We start from the raw sequence: 16,683 nt of genomic DNA, 5'->3' as shown, positions 1-16,683 counted from the left end.
TCATACGACACTCCACTGAAAACCGTAAGTGAACCACAGAATTATCATACATTCAATCTTGTTACTTACTAAAATCCGCAGATATGTATCACAAGTCACTTCATAAGATTTTGAATGACAGACAGAGAATGTATGGATGTATTTGCCTGCACACGAACCCGCCTCTGTATAGAGATAGTCCAATAATCTGATATATTTGACAACCCAAAGCTATCGAAATCCCAAACGCGCCGAATTATTGGAATTGTACTATATTTCGATAACGGGAATTTGCATAGGAACAACCACTCTTACTCCGTACGTGACAAAATCGAAATTGTTATGCAATCTGCGATTGTTTGGTGTTCTTTATAAAAAATTAAAAAGTTGAAATTGTAAACAATATAATGTCAACAATGGAGATTTTCAATGAAAAAAGATCATTCATTTCTGTTAATATTACTTGGATCACTTGAACTTTATGCACTTTTAGTATTTATCATCTTTGTGGCGGAACTCGACAGCAAATAGCACCGCTTGGCACTAACTACCACCGGACAGCGGCAGTGCAATGGTTAGCGCCTTAGGTTACGAACGTTCGGAACCCGGGTTCGGATCCCGGCGACCAGAGTCCGATTTTTCTTCTACGCATCAAAAATAGAAGAAAAACAGCAGTACCCCATCAACATCTACAGCCAGCAGCTACAATTATCACGGATAACACTTTACACCTCATATTTATGAACTTAGAAAGAGAAATATATAAGGAAGAGTATAATTAGATCAATGGAATTTATTTATTTGTATATTACACAATATTTTTAATATACTATTCAATATCCTCCATTTATGATTGCACCTTTATCTTGCTGTAACCGTAGAATCTAGAATAAATTATTTCAACGCTTATAGCAATGACTACAACAAAAGATTATATATAAACGTAATTGAAGAACCGATGTAAAGATTTAATTTATCAAATATTGTAACGAATAATATATTTTGGATATTTGATGTATTTTTGCGTATTGTGTGTATTCTGTGCATTTTGGTACCTTTAAATCTGCTAAAATTAAGAAATTATACAAATTAATTAATTAAACTAAATAGACATTTGTAGTCTATTTACAACATTCCTCACCACGTTTTATATGGAATTTGTATCTTCTTCCGTCAAACAAATTTTATTTTGTATTCTTTTTTTTTTCCGCTTATCGCTTATCGTTTCAACTGTTCCAATCATATCTGTGGGATAAATTCGTTCCGTCTTTCTTATACATAGTTGCATATAAACGAATCTTATTGAAATTGACTAAGATCTCAAGCGGTTTACATAAACTTTGTTAAAGTCAAGTTTTGATAAAAAATTCAAAATTGACTGATAAGATAGGATCGTAGTTTAACCGCAATAAATTACTAAGTGAAACTGGTTAGAAAATCTGACTTTTGTCGAGTTTAACGGGAGTAACCGGCGCGTGCGACGTGATATGATTGCTCAAGCTATACGAAAGTGGTAGTAGTAACTATGAAATTAGAGACCTGGTGCAATGGTAAACTACTAATTCTTAAAGAGTGAATTTAATTATAGCAAGTGTTGAGTTAGCATAGTTCGAAACATTGATTTAAATGATGGTCTGGAAGATTTTCACAGTTTAATTATATTCAAAGTATTATATTTATTTGAAATGAATGCAAGAAGAAAAACAAAAAAAAAAAAGAGACGATTTTGTGGAGCCAATCTCTAACTAACGTTAATTATTAATTAATATTTGTTGCTACTGCTGCTGTCAATGGCTACATATTACTACTAACATACATAATGTAAATAACTAACTATTAATATTATCACATAATACTACAACACTAAATAGTAATAATCGTAACTCTTAAGTAAAATAAATTAGTAATAAATACCAGCTGCTACTACTATAACTAATAACTATATGTTTTTAATAACAGTCAAAATTTCCTGTGTTCACCATCATTGTTAACTATCAATTAAGACTAATTACCAACTAAGGTATAGTATAATATTAATATTAATGATAATATTATTATTAACTGCTAACTATTATTAGTTTTATAGTATTAGATAGTAACTAATATTAAGTAAAATTCTCAAATTAATGTGTTTTTCTTTAATTAGCATTTTATTAAGTAATATACATATCATTTACTTTTGGCGTATTTATACTCTTATTAAACAATTTCCAACGTTTTCAACAAACTTTTCATTTTTAACAATAAATTCCTTAAAGTAGGTTCTACAAGTACCTTGTATTTTCGACCAATCGCGGGGAGACGTAATCGCGAGGAGAGACGTCAACGGGGGTCGTAAATCCCCATTACGATTATAACAATCGACACCACGAAATGATCGATCCCCTGATTTCCGTTGAGATAATAAGGGGTGATTGAATTTGTATAACACTGGGATTCACAGTATTATAAAGTATATATTTCCAACACTTAGTTACACTGACGTAGAGAAATAAATAGTTAACAACTTGTCGCACGAAGATGCGATAGACATGTACGCTAGAGCAGGGCTCTTATAATGGAAATTAATGTGTCAGTGGACTTAACACTGTGATGTGTTTAGGAGAGAAGATGTAGGTTCGACAACACCGAGAACCGACAAAAGATGTGCGTGAAGTATGCAACTCTCGCGCTATGTGTAGACTGCTGCGTTAGGCGTTAGTTGGTAGACTGTCTGTCGCTCTTTTTTTAATACGGAAGAAAAGTTCGGTGTGGGTGTGCCCCTGTGCCTAAAGAACGCGCATTCGTTGATCCCACTTTCGTTAGGAAAAGTGAGGGTAGCGATCCGCGGTGTCGATTGGTCATGACCTGCACTACTGCTCGAAGGGATGAGTAGGGAATCTCCTACCATCGTGGTGCGTAGATGACTGTGCGCGTAAGAAAAACCTAGCTTGTTTTATTACAGGGCTATTCGGATTTTCCTAATGGGTGCATACCCGCTTTCTCCGTCTTTTAAAGGCGACTAATAAACCCAAGGACACCTCTAAAACCGACTGTGTTTCGAGCATATTTTTAAGCTTTAGAAATTCTTCAAGACAACGGATTGAATACATATGGCGAAACAATGCAGGGAAGTGAAAGTTATGGTGGGTCCTTAGGTTTATTGAGGGTCGAAGTGACGTTATGCAGGTCGGTTGTTGTCCGGTCGCGCGGGCTGGCGTGCAGATGTTTTAGGCGGCGTAACATACCTAGACTATTAGTAATAAGATAATCTACTAATTTTTATATAAATTCATATTTCTGTTAGCGCAACTTAAGAAATATAATTTAAGTATAAATTTATTTCATTTTCCAAAATTTTAATAGTGGAACAAGAGGACCATTTTAGTGATTTTCTCCACGACGATGAACAAAACTATCGGTATAAATCAGCTTTTCTTATATAAATTTATGTAAAATTTCCATAAATTTGTAAAATATACGATCGTAGATTTCATTTTTTTATAAATTATAACTTTTGAATTTAAAGTTTAAATACATAACAAATAAGGATTGAAAACAATTATGTCATTGATATTGATTCTTAAAACAAATATGCAAAACTTTTAGCATATAACTTGTATAAGGAATCAGAATTTCTAAAAACTATTCTTTTTTGGTTCTGTGTTAATTCCAAAATATGACTAGAGTCAATTCTTGTATAACTTTTTGAATAATAAGTGGAATCTTATGTTTTGCTACAAACAACCCATTATATATTTTTTGTATACTTCTTCGCTGTATTTTTGAATTCTAGGTATATATTATATATTATTACATAAGTTTCTCATAAATCCCTGAAAATCCACGATCTAATAACAACTTTCTTGATACAAAGGAAAATTAAACAACTCAGCTGTTGTAGTTCTTGGTGTCGTTTCAGTTTAACAGTTCTACCTTTCTCAGTTATACAGTGGATTATTCTAGCATTGACAAACTATCGCTTATTTTGGTCTTTATAATAACTGAGAAAGGTAGATCTGTTAAACTGAAACAACAGCAAGAACTACAACAACTGAGTCGTTTAATCAGAGTCAGACAAGACGACGTCCCTTCATCCGTGTATCCTGATTGTTTACTATGATCAGCCAGTTTCAACCTCCATCATGGATATTCTCGTACGCTCTATTAATTTCGGTTGCAGCTGTTGGAATTTTCGTTCATAGCTGCGTCGATCGCGATTCATCAACCGATCAACCATCTCTCTGTAATCGTTCAACGCTTGTGACTCGAATTCCAACAGGCTGTGAGAGATATCATACGAGCCAGATAGGAGGCGGAATATCGTGTCTGAGACTGAATTATATTGTTTGGCAGAGATAGGGATCCTGTTGCGTTTCAGCCCTCGCGTTTAATGTATTGGTATCCTGGTTCAGCTAAATGAACGGTGAAACGGTGCGTCTCGCCTCGTAACCCTGATTTGCTATTTGCTACAGCCTGATTTTAGCTAGACACGATATTCGAACAATACAAAATTTTAGCCTTAATAAACTATTATTAATTAACGTATTCTCTTAAGTGACCAAATGATAAATATAAAACTGATTCTAAATCAAACGTGTTTATTAGCTTCTTTAAACAAATATTTATATTTAAAACATTTACATTAATTTTCACCACCGTACAATAATTTTATGGTAGAAATGGTACAAAAATTGTTATTGTATCATTTTAGGATTAGAAGAAATTAATTGTAAAAGATCAAAATTTACGTGATAGATTGATAAAATTTGACCTCAATTGGTGATTATAAACGTTAACGTGATTAATCCTTACCAATTTATCACTAAACGATTATCATTTGCAGTCCATGTGTATTGGCATGAATACGCGTTATAAAGTTTAATAAATGTAAATGACGTTAAGTTATGTTTCCTATTTTTCACAGCGACGAAGTTTTAAAATTCAATATATTATCAATATTTTATGTTATCAAAATTGTTTTTGGAGTTAAACGCGTATTTTTTCATATCCTATAAAAATTCCAATTCACTACTCCTCGTAATATCAAAATGTTGAAAATATTAGCATATTACTTATATTAGTAATTATACCTTTGGCTTCCACGAAACTTCGTCAACATATTAGCTTATCTTTAAAAGACACTTTTGTATCTAATGGATTATTTTCGTTCTCAATTATGTAGGTCATATTTAAATCTTCCTATTTTTTAAATCACAGACTAAAATTAATGTCGGAAAATCAACAAAAATGTACCCATCATATCTGCTTCATGAAAACTTCGCTTGTTAAGTTATCTATTTTGTGGTTCTCTCTGAAATGAAAATTTATACTCAATGTATAAAATATATAGTATAACAAAGCAAATAAGTTTATTTCAAGATAAAAATGTAGTACAACAAAAAATATACTAGAAAAAAGTAAGTAGTAAATTTGAGTTAGTTATATAAACGAGTTAAATCTATAAATATTTTTAATTTGTTTTAAAATACTTTAATATTTTGTCGATCACGAGCTTTTACTGTAAATAGTGATTTTGTTCAAAAATTGTATTTTTTAAATCAATCAACATATTGATATGAAAAGGATTATTTGTTAGACATTATCTACACTAAATATTAAATGTATAATTTAAATTAAATATTATTTGCATTAAATTGTTAACATATAGTTAGATGAAGTTTACCTTATCATCCTTCATTTCTATTGTTATATCGTTGAAATGTTAATATTTGCGCAAATATAGTATATACTATCATAAAATTATTTATTTGAACATTTTTTTGACAGTTTAGATAATGGGAATTCAAGCATATTAAATATTGTATCAAATTATTTATCACGTGATAGTAAACGTATTACAGAAGCGTATAGAACAAAAACAAGAATAATTATACAGCATATATAAATGGACTGATGTACTTATAATAGATTTAAAAGTGTCATTCTTTTACGTTCAGTTAACAATGTTCAATAAAAATGTACATTTTCATTTATAAAACGTCACTTTCGTAATACGTTATTTGTAATCTTATTATCTTTTCGTATACGTAATATAATATTCTTTATGAATGCAGATCACCAGACTCGATACTAATATAGCGTAATAATTGATGTAAATATGCTTCGGGTAATATCTGTGCAAACACCATTTGGTTCTAAACACATATTTGACGCACACATGTCTCGCGTAACTATAATTTAACGGTATATATGGTTCGAGAAAATTTCATTTGAACTCGAGCGTATAAATTCAGTTTCGACAGGGTAGTAGGCGAGCGAGACCTTTTAATCCAATGTCTATAATAAGTAATTTAATTATAATTGTATAACTTTAAATTTTACGCAATTGTTCATTCAGAATTTTTTACAGTGTTTTATCTTTTTATATAAATTTCTATTTTTTTTTCTTTTTAATCTTTTTCAGTGAAGAAGTACTGAAGAAGTAAATCAGAATGTACAAGATGTCTCACGTTCAGTGGTCAGCAGACTAGGAGGTGATTCTACATGCAAAATAAGTCTACTGTCTCTAGAAAATTGCATTAAGAATTGGTCCAGTGCAGACGTATGATAAATTTTCGAATTTATTTTTTTCTGAAACAAAGCGTCTTGCGGAAATATTTATTGTAAATTCTCAACCTATTTTCACACGTAGAATAACGCCCTATTGATTATGTGTTCGTGCCCAGTCCGGAGTCAACCATGTTCATATACACTTCATAAATTTTCAAATTCAGTTTTCTCAGAAACGAAGCCTCCAAAACGAATCACTCGCTAGTTGATTGATCACGTTATGTGTCACACATTGTATATTATGTATGCAGTACGATATATCCAGACAGGATGTATAAATATGAAATATAGAAAGCTTAAAACACTACTGGAGGTGTAAATTTGACTAATATCATATATTAAATCTGGTTACATCGTCAATTATCAATCACATTGAACAAAAAAAATTACATAAATTACGTATTGAGTGTTACGAAGATTTTCTATAAAAATATCAAATCCTTATTATTGGCTGTTGTGAATAATCAGAATATGTATAACTATGAGGATTTTCGGTTCGATTCAGGGCGAGGGTAACACGCGGACGGAGAGTTCTGTGGAAAAGTGAGCTGTGAAGGAAAAAAGGAAAAGCAAGCGTAAAGAGGCATGAAGAAGGGAAATAAAGAGTGAGCATACGAAGAGAAAGCAAAAGAAAAGCGAAAAAGAAGACAAGAACGAGAGAGAACTACAAATAAGAAAAACTAGAAAAGAAGAGGTTAGGCCAGAAGCGCGGCAAAACAAAGTAAGGTAGAGAAAAGGCAGATGGCGACAAACAAGGGAAGACCAAGGAGCACTGGTAAAGCGGGAAATAAGGCAGTCTCCAAAAATACACTGGACAAATACAGCTCGACAGAAAAAGAGACACCAGCCAGGGAGAAAGGAATGGAGGCAATGATGGGAAAAATAGAGAAAATGGAAAGAGGATTCGAGGAAATAATCACGGAAATAAAAGATATATTTGAAAGGCAAGTGGAGGAGCTGAAGAGAGAAATGAAAGAGAAAAGGGAAAGAAGGGAAAGAGAGAGAGAGAGAGAGACAGACAGACAGAGAGAAAGGAGAGTGGGAAAAGGAAAAGAAAGAATTATTGGGTAGAATCAGAAGAATTGAGGAGGATCAGGACAGGACAGAGAGAGACAGAAAAGAAGAAGAAACATAGTAATCAAAGGAGCGGACTGGAACGAAGGAAGCAATGAAGAGACAGTAAAGGAATTCATAAACGAAAAAATGGGGATAGGGGCAGAAATAGATAAAGCACATATGGTAAAGGTGAGGACAAGAACACAATAATAGTGGCGACGATGAAATTGATGAAGGAAAAAATAAAGATAATGAAGGAGAAAAGCAAATTGGAAAAGGGTGTATACATAGACGATGATCTGACAAGAAAAAAAAGGGAGGTACAGCAACACATAAGAAGAGTAGCCAGAGAGAGAAGGGAAAAGGGCGAATATGTAAAGATAGGATACAAGAAACTAAAAATAGAAAACAAATGGAACAGGTGGAACGAAAACGAACAGAAGCTGGAGGAAGAAAGAAAGAGAGGGGAAGAAAATGTGCTTCTGGAATGTAGCAGGGCTAATAAGCAAGGACAAGGAGGTGTAGGAATATCTGAAGGCATTCGACGTGATCGGACTCACGGAAACATGGATAGAAAAAGGAAAATGGGCAAAGTTAAAATATAGATTACCCAAAGAATTCGACTGGAAATGTAGGGCAGCATTGAGAGTAAGGAAAAAAGGAAGAGCAAAGGGGGGAATAACAACGGGTACAAATAAAGAACTAAAAGAAATAGAATATAAAGAAATTAGTGATAATATAGTTGAAAGAAAAATAATATACAATGACATGACGTATAAGATAATGGTGGTTTATAATCAAGATACAAAAGGGGCATGGAGAAAAATAAAGGAAAGTGTAGACGGAAGAGAAGAGGAAGTGATGATCATCGGCGGAGACTGGAACGCAAGAACGGGAGAAGAGGGAGGGCCGATAAACGAGGATCTAGGGAAAGAAAAAAACAGACAATTAAAAGACAAGACAATAAACATGGAAGGAAGAACACTGCTAAAATATCTGGAAGAGAAAGGCTGGACGATAATCGATGGCAGACATAAAGAAGTGGAAGAGAGAACCTGTATTGGGGAGAGAGGAAACTCAGTAATAGACTATGTGATTGGCAATCAGGAAGCGATAGAGAAAATAATTGACATGAAAGTAGGAAAAAGAACAGAGTCAGACCACATGCCGTTAGAAATAGAAATAGGGGGGCAGGAACTACGAATAAATGAGGAAAAAGAAGAAGAAAAGAAGGAGAAAGGGGAATGGACAAACGAAAGTGTGGAAAAATACTTGGAGGAATGTAAAGACTGGACTTGCAATGGAAGAACAGTAAAGGAAATGTGGACAGAAATCAAAAGGAAGATAAATGAAGCAATGTCAAAGAAGAAAGTGAAGATAAGGAAATGGGACATGGGAGAGAAAGTGTGGTGCAACAAGGAGTGGAAAGAGAGGAAAAAAGAGATGAGAAAAAGGTAACAAAGTTTATGAAAGGAAAATGCAGTAGAGAAGCGCTCATAGAGGAAAAAAGGCATTCAAACAGTGGCGCAAACAAAGAAAGGAAAGACACGAAGAGGAAGAAATGGAGAGAATCAAGAAGATCAAAACAGAACAAGAAGCGTGGGAATATATAAATAAATATAGAAGAAGAAGAGAGGGTATAGATGAAGAAATAAAGGAAGAAGAGCGGAAAAATCACTTTATGGAAATTTTAGAAGGAACAGAGCACAAAGAGAAGAAGAAGAATTAAGGAAAGGACAAGTCGGGGGTATAGTGGTAGGAGAAAGGAAGGTATGGTCATTGACATATGCAGACGATATTGTGCTGATGATGATAAATGCTAAAGAAATTCGAAAAATTTTTAAAGGAAACCGAATTGGAACTGAACACGGAAAAGACCAAGATAGTAGTTTTCGAAAATAGAAAGAACAAGAGGAGACAAAGAAAATGGAAACGGGGAGAGCGAGAATTAGAAGAAGTGGACGAGATAAGATACCTAGGGTACATACTATAGAAAAACGGCAATGATGAGAAACACATACAAGGCAGGAAAAAGAGAGCAACAATAGCAATGAAGAAAACATGGAGCGTGGGAGAAAGAATTTTCAAACAGGACTACAAGAGGAGAATGAAGATGTTTGGAGCATTGGTAGAGTGGCGCTGTTTGGAACAGAGGTATGGGGCTGGAGCATGGAAGAAAGGCTGCGTAGAATACAAAGAAGATATGTGAAATGGATCTTAGGTTTAGATATGACAACACCGAATTATATATTGATAGAAGAATGCAAGCTAACAGAAATCAAAGAAAAAGCATTAAGAAGAGCAGCAAGGTATGAAGGGAAAGCCATAGAGTCAAAAAAGGAGCTAGTAAAGGAATGCATAAAGGAAAGAGGGAAAAACTGGGGAAATGGCCAAGAAGAGAAAAGAGAAAGAACGGACTAGAAGAGGTGAGAAATGAAGGGACACAGATGGAAGCAAGAAAAGAGCAAGAAAGGATGACAGTAGACCAAATTATAGAAGAAAGGAGGAAGAGAGAAGCAGAAGAGAGGGGGTAAAAGGATAAGGGAATCAAAATATAATAAACATTATAGAAAAATCGCCAAAGAAGAGTTACCGAAATACTTAGAAGGAAGGATGAAGTGGAAGAACAAAAGAATATTAGCAAGATTCAGATGTGGAAACGAGACCAAAGCAAAGGAATACTGGAAAGAAGAGGGGGGAAAAAGATGCAGACTATATAAAAGGAAAGAAGAAGACCTGAGACACGTAATAAAAGAATTTGAAATAACGGGAGGACCAAAGGATACAGAAAAAATACTAAACGAGATTGGAGAAGGATTAATAGAATTGAAAACAATAATGGAGAAGAGAAGGGCAATATAAGACGGGGAGGAACGACAATAAGGATGCACAATAAGGAGGCAAAATCCCAAAAGTTGCCATAGTTTTAGAGACAGAATATATAATGGAGTGCAATATAATAGAGTGGATAAGAGAGGAGGTAGATATATAAGAAAAGAGAGATAGATAAGGAAAAGAGTTTAGATAGATATAAGAGAGAAGGCAGTAAGGTGATAAGCCATAAGACTGATAGAATGTAAAAAGCGTAATAGGAAAACGAGATGTAAAACCGATAGCTCCTTTACCTTCCATTATTTTTTGCTATCAAAGCTATTTGACCTTCCAAAAATATGAAAGGTATCTCCTATCGTACTCGCACAATTTCTTAATGCATGAATTATTTTATTATTTTAAATTAATTATTTTAAAAATAATGAATAAATAGCTTACATATTTACTGCAAATAATAAATAAATTTAGTTGGTTAAATTAAATTTGTTTAGAAATTAAAAATTTACTTTTTATATAAATTATTTCCAAACAATTTATTTCCGAAGTATTTGATCATTTGGAATAATAATAGAACACAAAGAAAATTATTAGAAGACGAAAATTGTCAAGCAACGCGAAACTTTAGAAATATTATACGAAAAGGAATATGCATAAACATCTTTATATTTTCCTAGTGAAATCAAATAATACTACCTAAAATAAAGTAACAAATAAATTAAAAGTTTTATTTCAATAAAACTTTATTTTGATAATGTTCAATCTCACTTTGTTTGAATAATAGGATGTTTCGAAGAAACTACATGCGGTTAAAGCTTCGTTTGAAAGAATGTCATTTTATACGCACTGACGATTAGTGACTAACTTAATACGGTGATAATATCTTTCAGTTCGTTGGAAGGTAATCGAACCATCTCCGTCATTTTGCACTCTATCATGGAAACTTGGCTGTTTCCATCGAAAGATCAAAGTACCTGGAGGAACCGGCTATGTAATTTCTCTAACTCACAAAGAGATCCGGCTGAATGCCTGGCTGGAGTTCGAAATCAAGCGGATTGCATTTCATCCACTTGGAACAACGATTGTGATCCAACCTGGGGCATTTCCAGGCAAGATCGTCCGCGTGGCGCTGAAATTCGATGACACGACGAAGAACGCTGATCTATTCTGGTCAAGTTGAAGGATTTTAGAAATCGGTTGTAAAACTGCACCGTCGGTAAAAGACAGTTGAGCTAGGTTCGGAACATAAGAATCAAGCCTCCTTCGTAAGGTACATATAAGAAGCGTTTTGAGGCGGAAAAAGAGGACTAGAGTTCGATCGAAGAATTTTCTTGCTTATCATGGAAATCATGGTTACAGGTTGATTGAATTTCTTTGTAGAGTGACGAAGTATAAACGTAGTTGATTATCGAGGAATTTGTACATTATAATGATTGAAAATGGAATGAGAAAATTATTGAGTGTTGTTTGTTGTTGGTTTAGAGGCACTAGATATGTTGAAAATTGGATATTTAAAATGAAATATTTCCGAACTTGAGAATTTTATTGAATTACGATCAATTATAACTGCATGCCTTTCCGATAAACCTAATGAATAATTTGGTCGTTCCGAATAATGTTCCGAAATATGAAAATGACCAAAAGATATATTTGAATTTATCTTTATATTTTCTATATCTATTCATATAAATACATTATGAATTTATATTGGAGATTTACTGAAAGGACAATATTTTATATTTTTTTTATATAAAATAAGAAATTGAAGAAATTAAAATAAGTTGTTCATAAGAAATTGAATGGAACTACGAACTATTAATAGAATGAATTATTAAATCATATTATATAATTAATATATTTAGTATCATATATAATGATATAGAACGATTTCCTGCCTAAAAATTAATTTTTTCTCGGTTGATGATATCAATTCAGAAAATATTTTTTATTAATGTTTTTATAGAATCAATTCTTTACTGGTTATCCATTGTATTACAGAACATGCTGCATATCATTCGTCGTCAACACTAAAAATTCAATCATATTAACACTTTTGTACATAGCTCACACAGAATTAATACCAAACGATTCAGAAAAATGTTTAAGATGACTCAAAATTATTCACAGTATTAATACATTATTATATTTATATTTCATCAATCTGGGCAAAATTACCACCAATTTAATCTTTATAACACAACACAGTTATTGTCATACGTTTAAAAAGAAGAAAATTCCAAGAAACATGTACTATAGACATTAATTTCGGAATCACCTGTTACATTGTTCTTTCATTATTAGTTCGAACTTAACGCGACAACTATCAATAAAGATATTCTTTACGTCAATCAGTTTTTTACGAAAGAATTTACTAATTTTAGGATAGCAGAATTCTAAACTGATCTTTTTTCACAATTTTGAATTCTATGGAGTACGTAGCGCTTTCAAACTTTTACTGAGTAGTATATATTTCCTACTTAGCCCCATACATTACACACAAAAATTTATATCAGTATTTATTAAAGTTTTTACCTTTGTGTTAGTAACCAAAGTGTAGCGGTTATTCAGTAGATATATTAAGCAAGGTTAAAATTTTAATATTTCAAACTTTTGCATAAAACTGACAATGTAAAAGTATTCAAACAATGGAGGTCCGAAATGATTTTGTGATATTTTCACCAGGACATAAAGCAGATATGAGAACAGCTTCAGAGTGTTGCAACTCAATCATCGCAAACTGTGAGCAAAGAATATTTTAATACTGCAATGAGGGAAAAACATTTTGATTTATTCAATTTTTTACTAAAATCATAAAAATATTTTGATGTATTTTATTGATTCAAAATGATACTTTAAATGCATTATGATGAAAGAATTCGATGGAAGTCATCCCAAGCCATCAGAAGTAATCGAAAGATTTTCAGAGAGCAATATACCATAGAAGTGGTACAAAATAAGGAAGACAATGAGCTCATAATTCGTTGACAATTCTTCAAGAGACAAAGCAATGAGTAACGACAAAATAAATTCAATTGGACACATCGTCCCATCTTGCCCTAAATATCAACGTGAAAGAGAGTTATACCAAATCAACGAAAATCCTAAAGAAATAACTCGGATTGCAAATTCGTACTCAAGTATATTAAAATTCTTGAAACGTGTTAAAATTCATTTGATCTAATTTAATATTTTATCTTTACTTTTATGAAAATTAATGTAGTTGCTAATAATGGCAATGGGCAGACATAACAGAAATATTTAAATAAAAAAAATTATAGCAGTATGAATTATAACATTATTTATATGTAACGTTGAGTGTGAAATAAGCAAACAAAACAATAAAAATCGATAGTATCTAAGAAATTTCCCAAGTAGAAGGATATATCGCTGCTTGGTATTGGTAATGACACAACTCCAAAAATTTCAGATTTGCTTTTATCAAATGTCTAATTTTATCATGTAAAATAGTATACATATTTATAATGCCATCAGTTTTTCCTCACAGTAAAATATTATTATTTATGCTGCTATCAATTTGGGCTTAATTTACAATAACACTGGCTGATTTTCAGTTATTCTGACGGTTGTACTGCTTTCACAAATAATGCCATATTTTGCATTATGTCAGCCTTATAATGTCGTTGAAACGACTTACGAAAATTTATTTGTAAATTTTAAGACGCCTCTCCTTTAAAGTTTACATTTTTTTAAGTTGTGCTACTATCGAAGCAAAGCAGTCGATATTAATTGTTAAGCAGCGACATTAAATCTACACACGCCATTTTTACCTCGACTGTGATACACCTTGGACGAACTGTCGACAGCAAATGGGATGTCCCAAGTTCCCATTGCAAGCACTAATTTTCTCGAGGGATCCGTGTGGAATTGGTTCTGATAACTGGTGATACAGAGACTACATTCCGCGTGATATTGCAGCGGACGCATACCTCGAACACGGGTCCCTTGTCTGTGACTTCGCACTCGTCGAAGCTGACTCTTTAGGTCGGAACCTATTTGGTCGGCGGAAAGGGAGAGATTTTGCATAAGTGGGCAACGAGAAAGCAATATCTTTTCGAAATTTGTAATCTTTGAGGATATGAAGTCTTATGCAGAAGAAGTATGGCGCGTATGTAATATGTGGAAGATCTTACAGCTCGTGTTATTCTTTTCTTTGAACATATAAACAGGGAGAAAGAAAGAGAAATTTAAATTTAAAAAGGAAGAATGCTTGGGTCCTAATAGGCATGTGGTTGTAATTTTATAATTAAAGAATTTTTAATTATTATGGAATGTTCCTAATATTAAATTTTTTTTTCACTAGAAAGATTCGGTTTTTATTCTTCTTTTATAATAAAGCAATTTTATATTTTTTGTATTATAATATAATTATTGTTATGCAGTTCACTGTATGATTTATAGTTTAGGTAAAAAAATGAAACACGTCGAATAATTGAAATTGAAAAATAAGCGAATTTTTATTTTTTACATAAATTTTCATGTTATAGCATTATTTGTTTAAAGATACACAATATAAAACGAAATTTACTTTCTACATTCCAAAGAATATGTTTTTAACATCCAAATTTAGGGGTTGATTTCGCTTCTTTGATATTGTTGTTATTTCTATACTCAGAGGTAGGATCAGAATAGTTATTATTTTATTGAATGGATAAATCTATCACACTGCTGTGAGCCAAAAAAACCTTTATTACACGCGCTTACAAAAACTAGGGATAAAAACAAAAAAGCATCTTAAGCCTATCGATTAAATCTATCGATTGTAACTAGGACTATCTTCTAGTTACTATTTCTTATAACTAACGCATCTGCATATGGATGGCGAGTACGAATTCACGTTGTCATTTTCAACAGATATGAATAATCAACGATGAAAAGAATACATGTTTTAATGTATTACTTCTTAAACAAACTTTACCAAAATCAACATGTATGGATTCGATGCTTAATTTAAAATCGCTGTGGATTGAAATATCAAATATGATATTGGTATAAGCATGCATGTGTGATTTTGGATACAATATTTACAAAGGAAAATCATTCAGTTATCTTACAAAAACAAAATAAAGTAAGTAGTGGACTATTAATAAATCTTCCTGGGAGTTCTATTTACACTTATCCTTTTTCTCCATATGTTTAAAGATATTCGAAAATATAAAAAGAAAAAAAAATACGTTTGCGTAATCTTATTATTTTAAACTACAAATGTAGAATGGAATCTTCTATGAGAAATCAAAAATATCAGATTGTGTAGAAATGAAATAACATTTAATAAAATAAAATACGATATGCAATTAAACAGAATACACGAATAACCGTCGCGTGATGCCGTCTCTGATTTCTTTTTCTTACTAACTGCGTTAATGTTCAACAATAAAACAGATTTTTATTAATTCGTATTCGTTTTTCGTTTTTGTATCTCCTATTATTCTAACATCGATGCAAAATAAAATTATACATCTGCATGCACACATATACCTACATCTTCATACACATCCGCATGTTAGTTCCAGTGCGAGTGCCGAAGCGTGCAGACGTGTGTCTAGTGTCCTGTGAAGTTCACAAAACAACACTTCTTTTTTTTATTTCATTCTTTACATTCACAATTCGTCCAGCTTGGACATTAGGTAGAATTTTCTAGCTGTTTGATTATCATGTGGGTGGCTACCCCCAGCGGGACACCATCTTCGTGTTTGTTAGGTTGTGTCCTTTGTGAGGTCTGCTGGGTGTTTCCTTTTCAGTCTTTTATCCATGTTTGAGGTGTTGATCGTTTTCGCAGCTAACCGGTTTGGGTGTGTTCCTATTCTTGCTTTGTATTTTCCTGCGTATCTGCTAATTTCCTCTTTGACCGTTGATATTACCAGGTCCTTCCGTATGTCCTCGTTATATTTGTTGATGATGTCATCGATATACAAAAAATGGTAAAGTCTATTGAGAAAGAAATCAACAAAGAGGAATATAAACTAAAAATAAACAACAACCAAGTCAAAATTCTGCCGGCTAACCCAGACTCATATAGAAAGATATTAAAACTATAACTATTATTACATAACTATTAAAAACATTGAATGCTAACTACCACACCTACCAACTTAAACAAGAAAGACTTTATCGAGTGCTACTACGCAACATCCAACACTCGGCTAACTTAGACGAACTGAAGTTCGAACTCCTTAAACTTGAAGTCATGAAGAAATTAACATCAGCAACATAATACATAAAATCTAAAAAAAACAGCTATCCCTATTC

General features: G+C 32.6%; 1 protein-coding gene and 2 pseudogenes across 1 annotated transcript; all 3 read left to right on the top strand.

Annotated features, from left to right (window-relative positions):
- The first annotated feature begins 7,392 nt into the window (after positions 1–7,392).
- LOC117238881 lies at positions 7,393–8,192 on the top strand (annotated as a pseudogene).
- Positions 8,193–8,370: 178 nt separating this feature from the next.
- Positions 8,371–9,489, top strand: LOC117238880. The gene is made up of 2 exons (XM_033504089.1): positions 8,371–9,041; positions 9,282–9,489. Exons 1-2 carry the CDS (start codon positions 8,371–8,373, stop codon positions 9,487–9,489), a joined length of 879 nt encoding a protein of 292 aa, XP_033359980.1.
- On the top strand, positions 9,423–10,008 carry LOC117238877 (annotated as a pseudogene).
- Positions 10,009–16,683: the final 6,675 nt, after the last annotated feature.

Source organism: Bombus vosnesenskii, unplaced genomic scaffold (assembly GCF_011952255.1).
Source record: "Bombus vosnesenskii isolate JDL3184/JDL3185 unplaced genomic scaffold, Bvos_JDL3184-5_v1.1 scf7180000013678, whole genome shotgun sequence".
Taxonomy (NCBI): Eukaryota; Metazoa; Arthropoda; class Insecta; order Hymenoptera; family Apidae; genus Bombus; species Bombus vosnesenskii.
This window is presented reverse-complemented; position numbering and strand designations above follow the sequence as displayed.

Bases quoted from the DNA above. Each gene is read 5' to 3' on its own strand.
- LOC117238880 (XM_033504089.1), top strand. From the start codon at position 8,371: ATGGTGGTTTATAATCAAGATACAAAAGGGGCATGGAGAAAAATAAAG. The intron at 9,042-9,281 runs GTAACAAAGTTT...TGGAAATTTTAG, and splicing joins AAAAAAGAGATGAGAAAAAG to AAGGAACAGAGCACAAAGAG.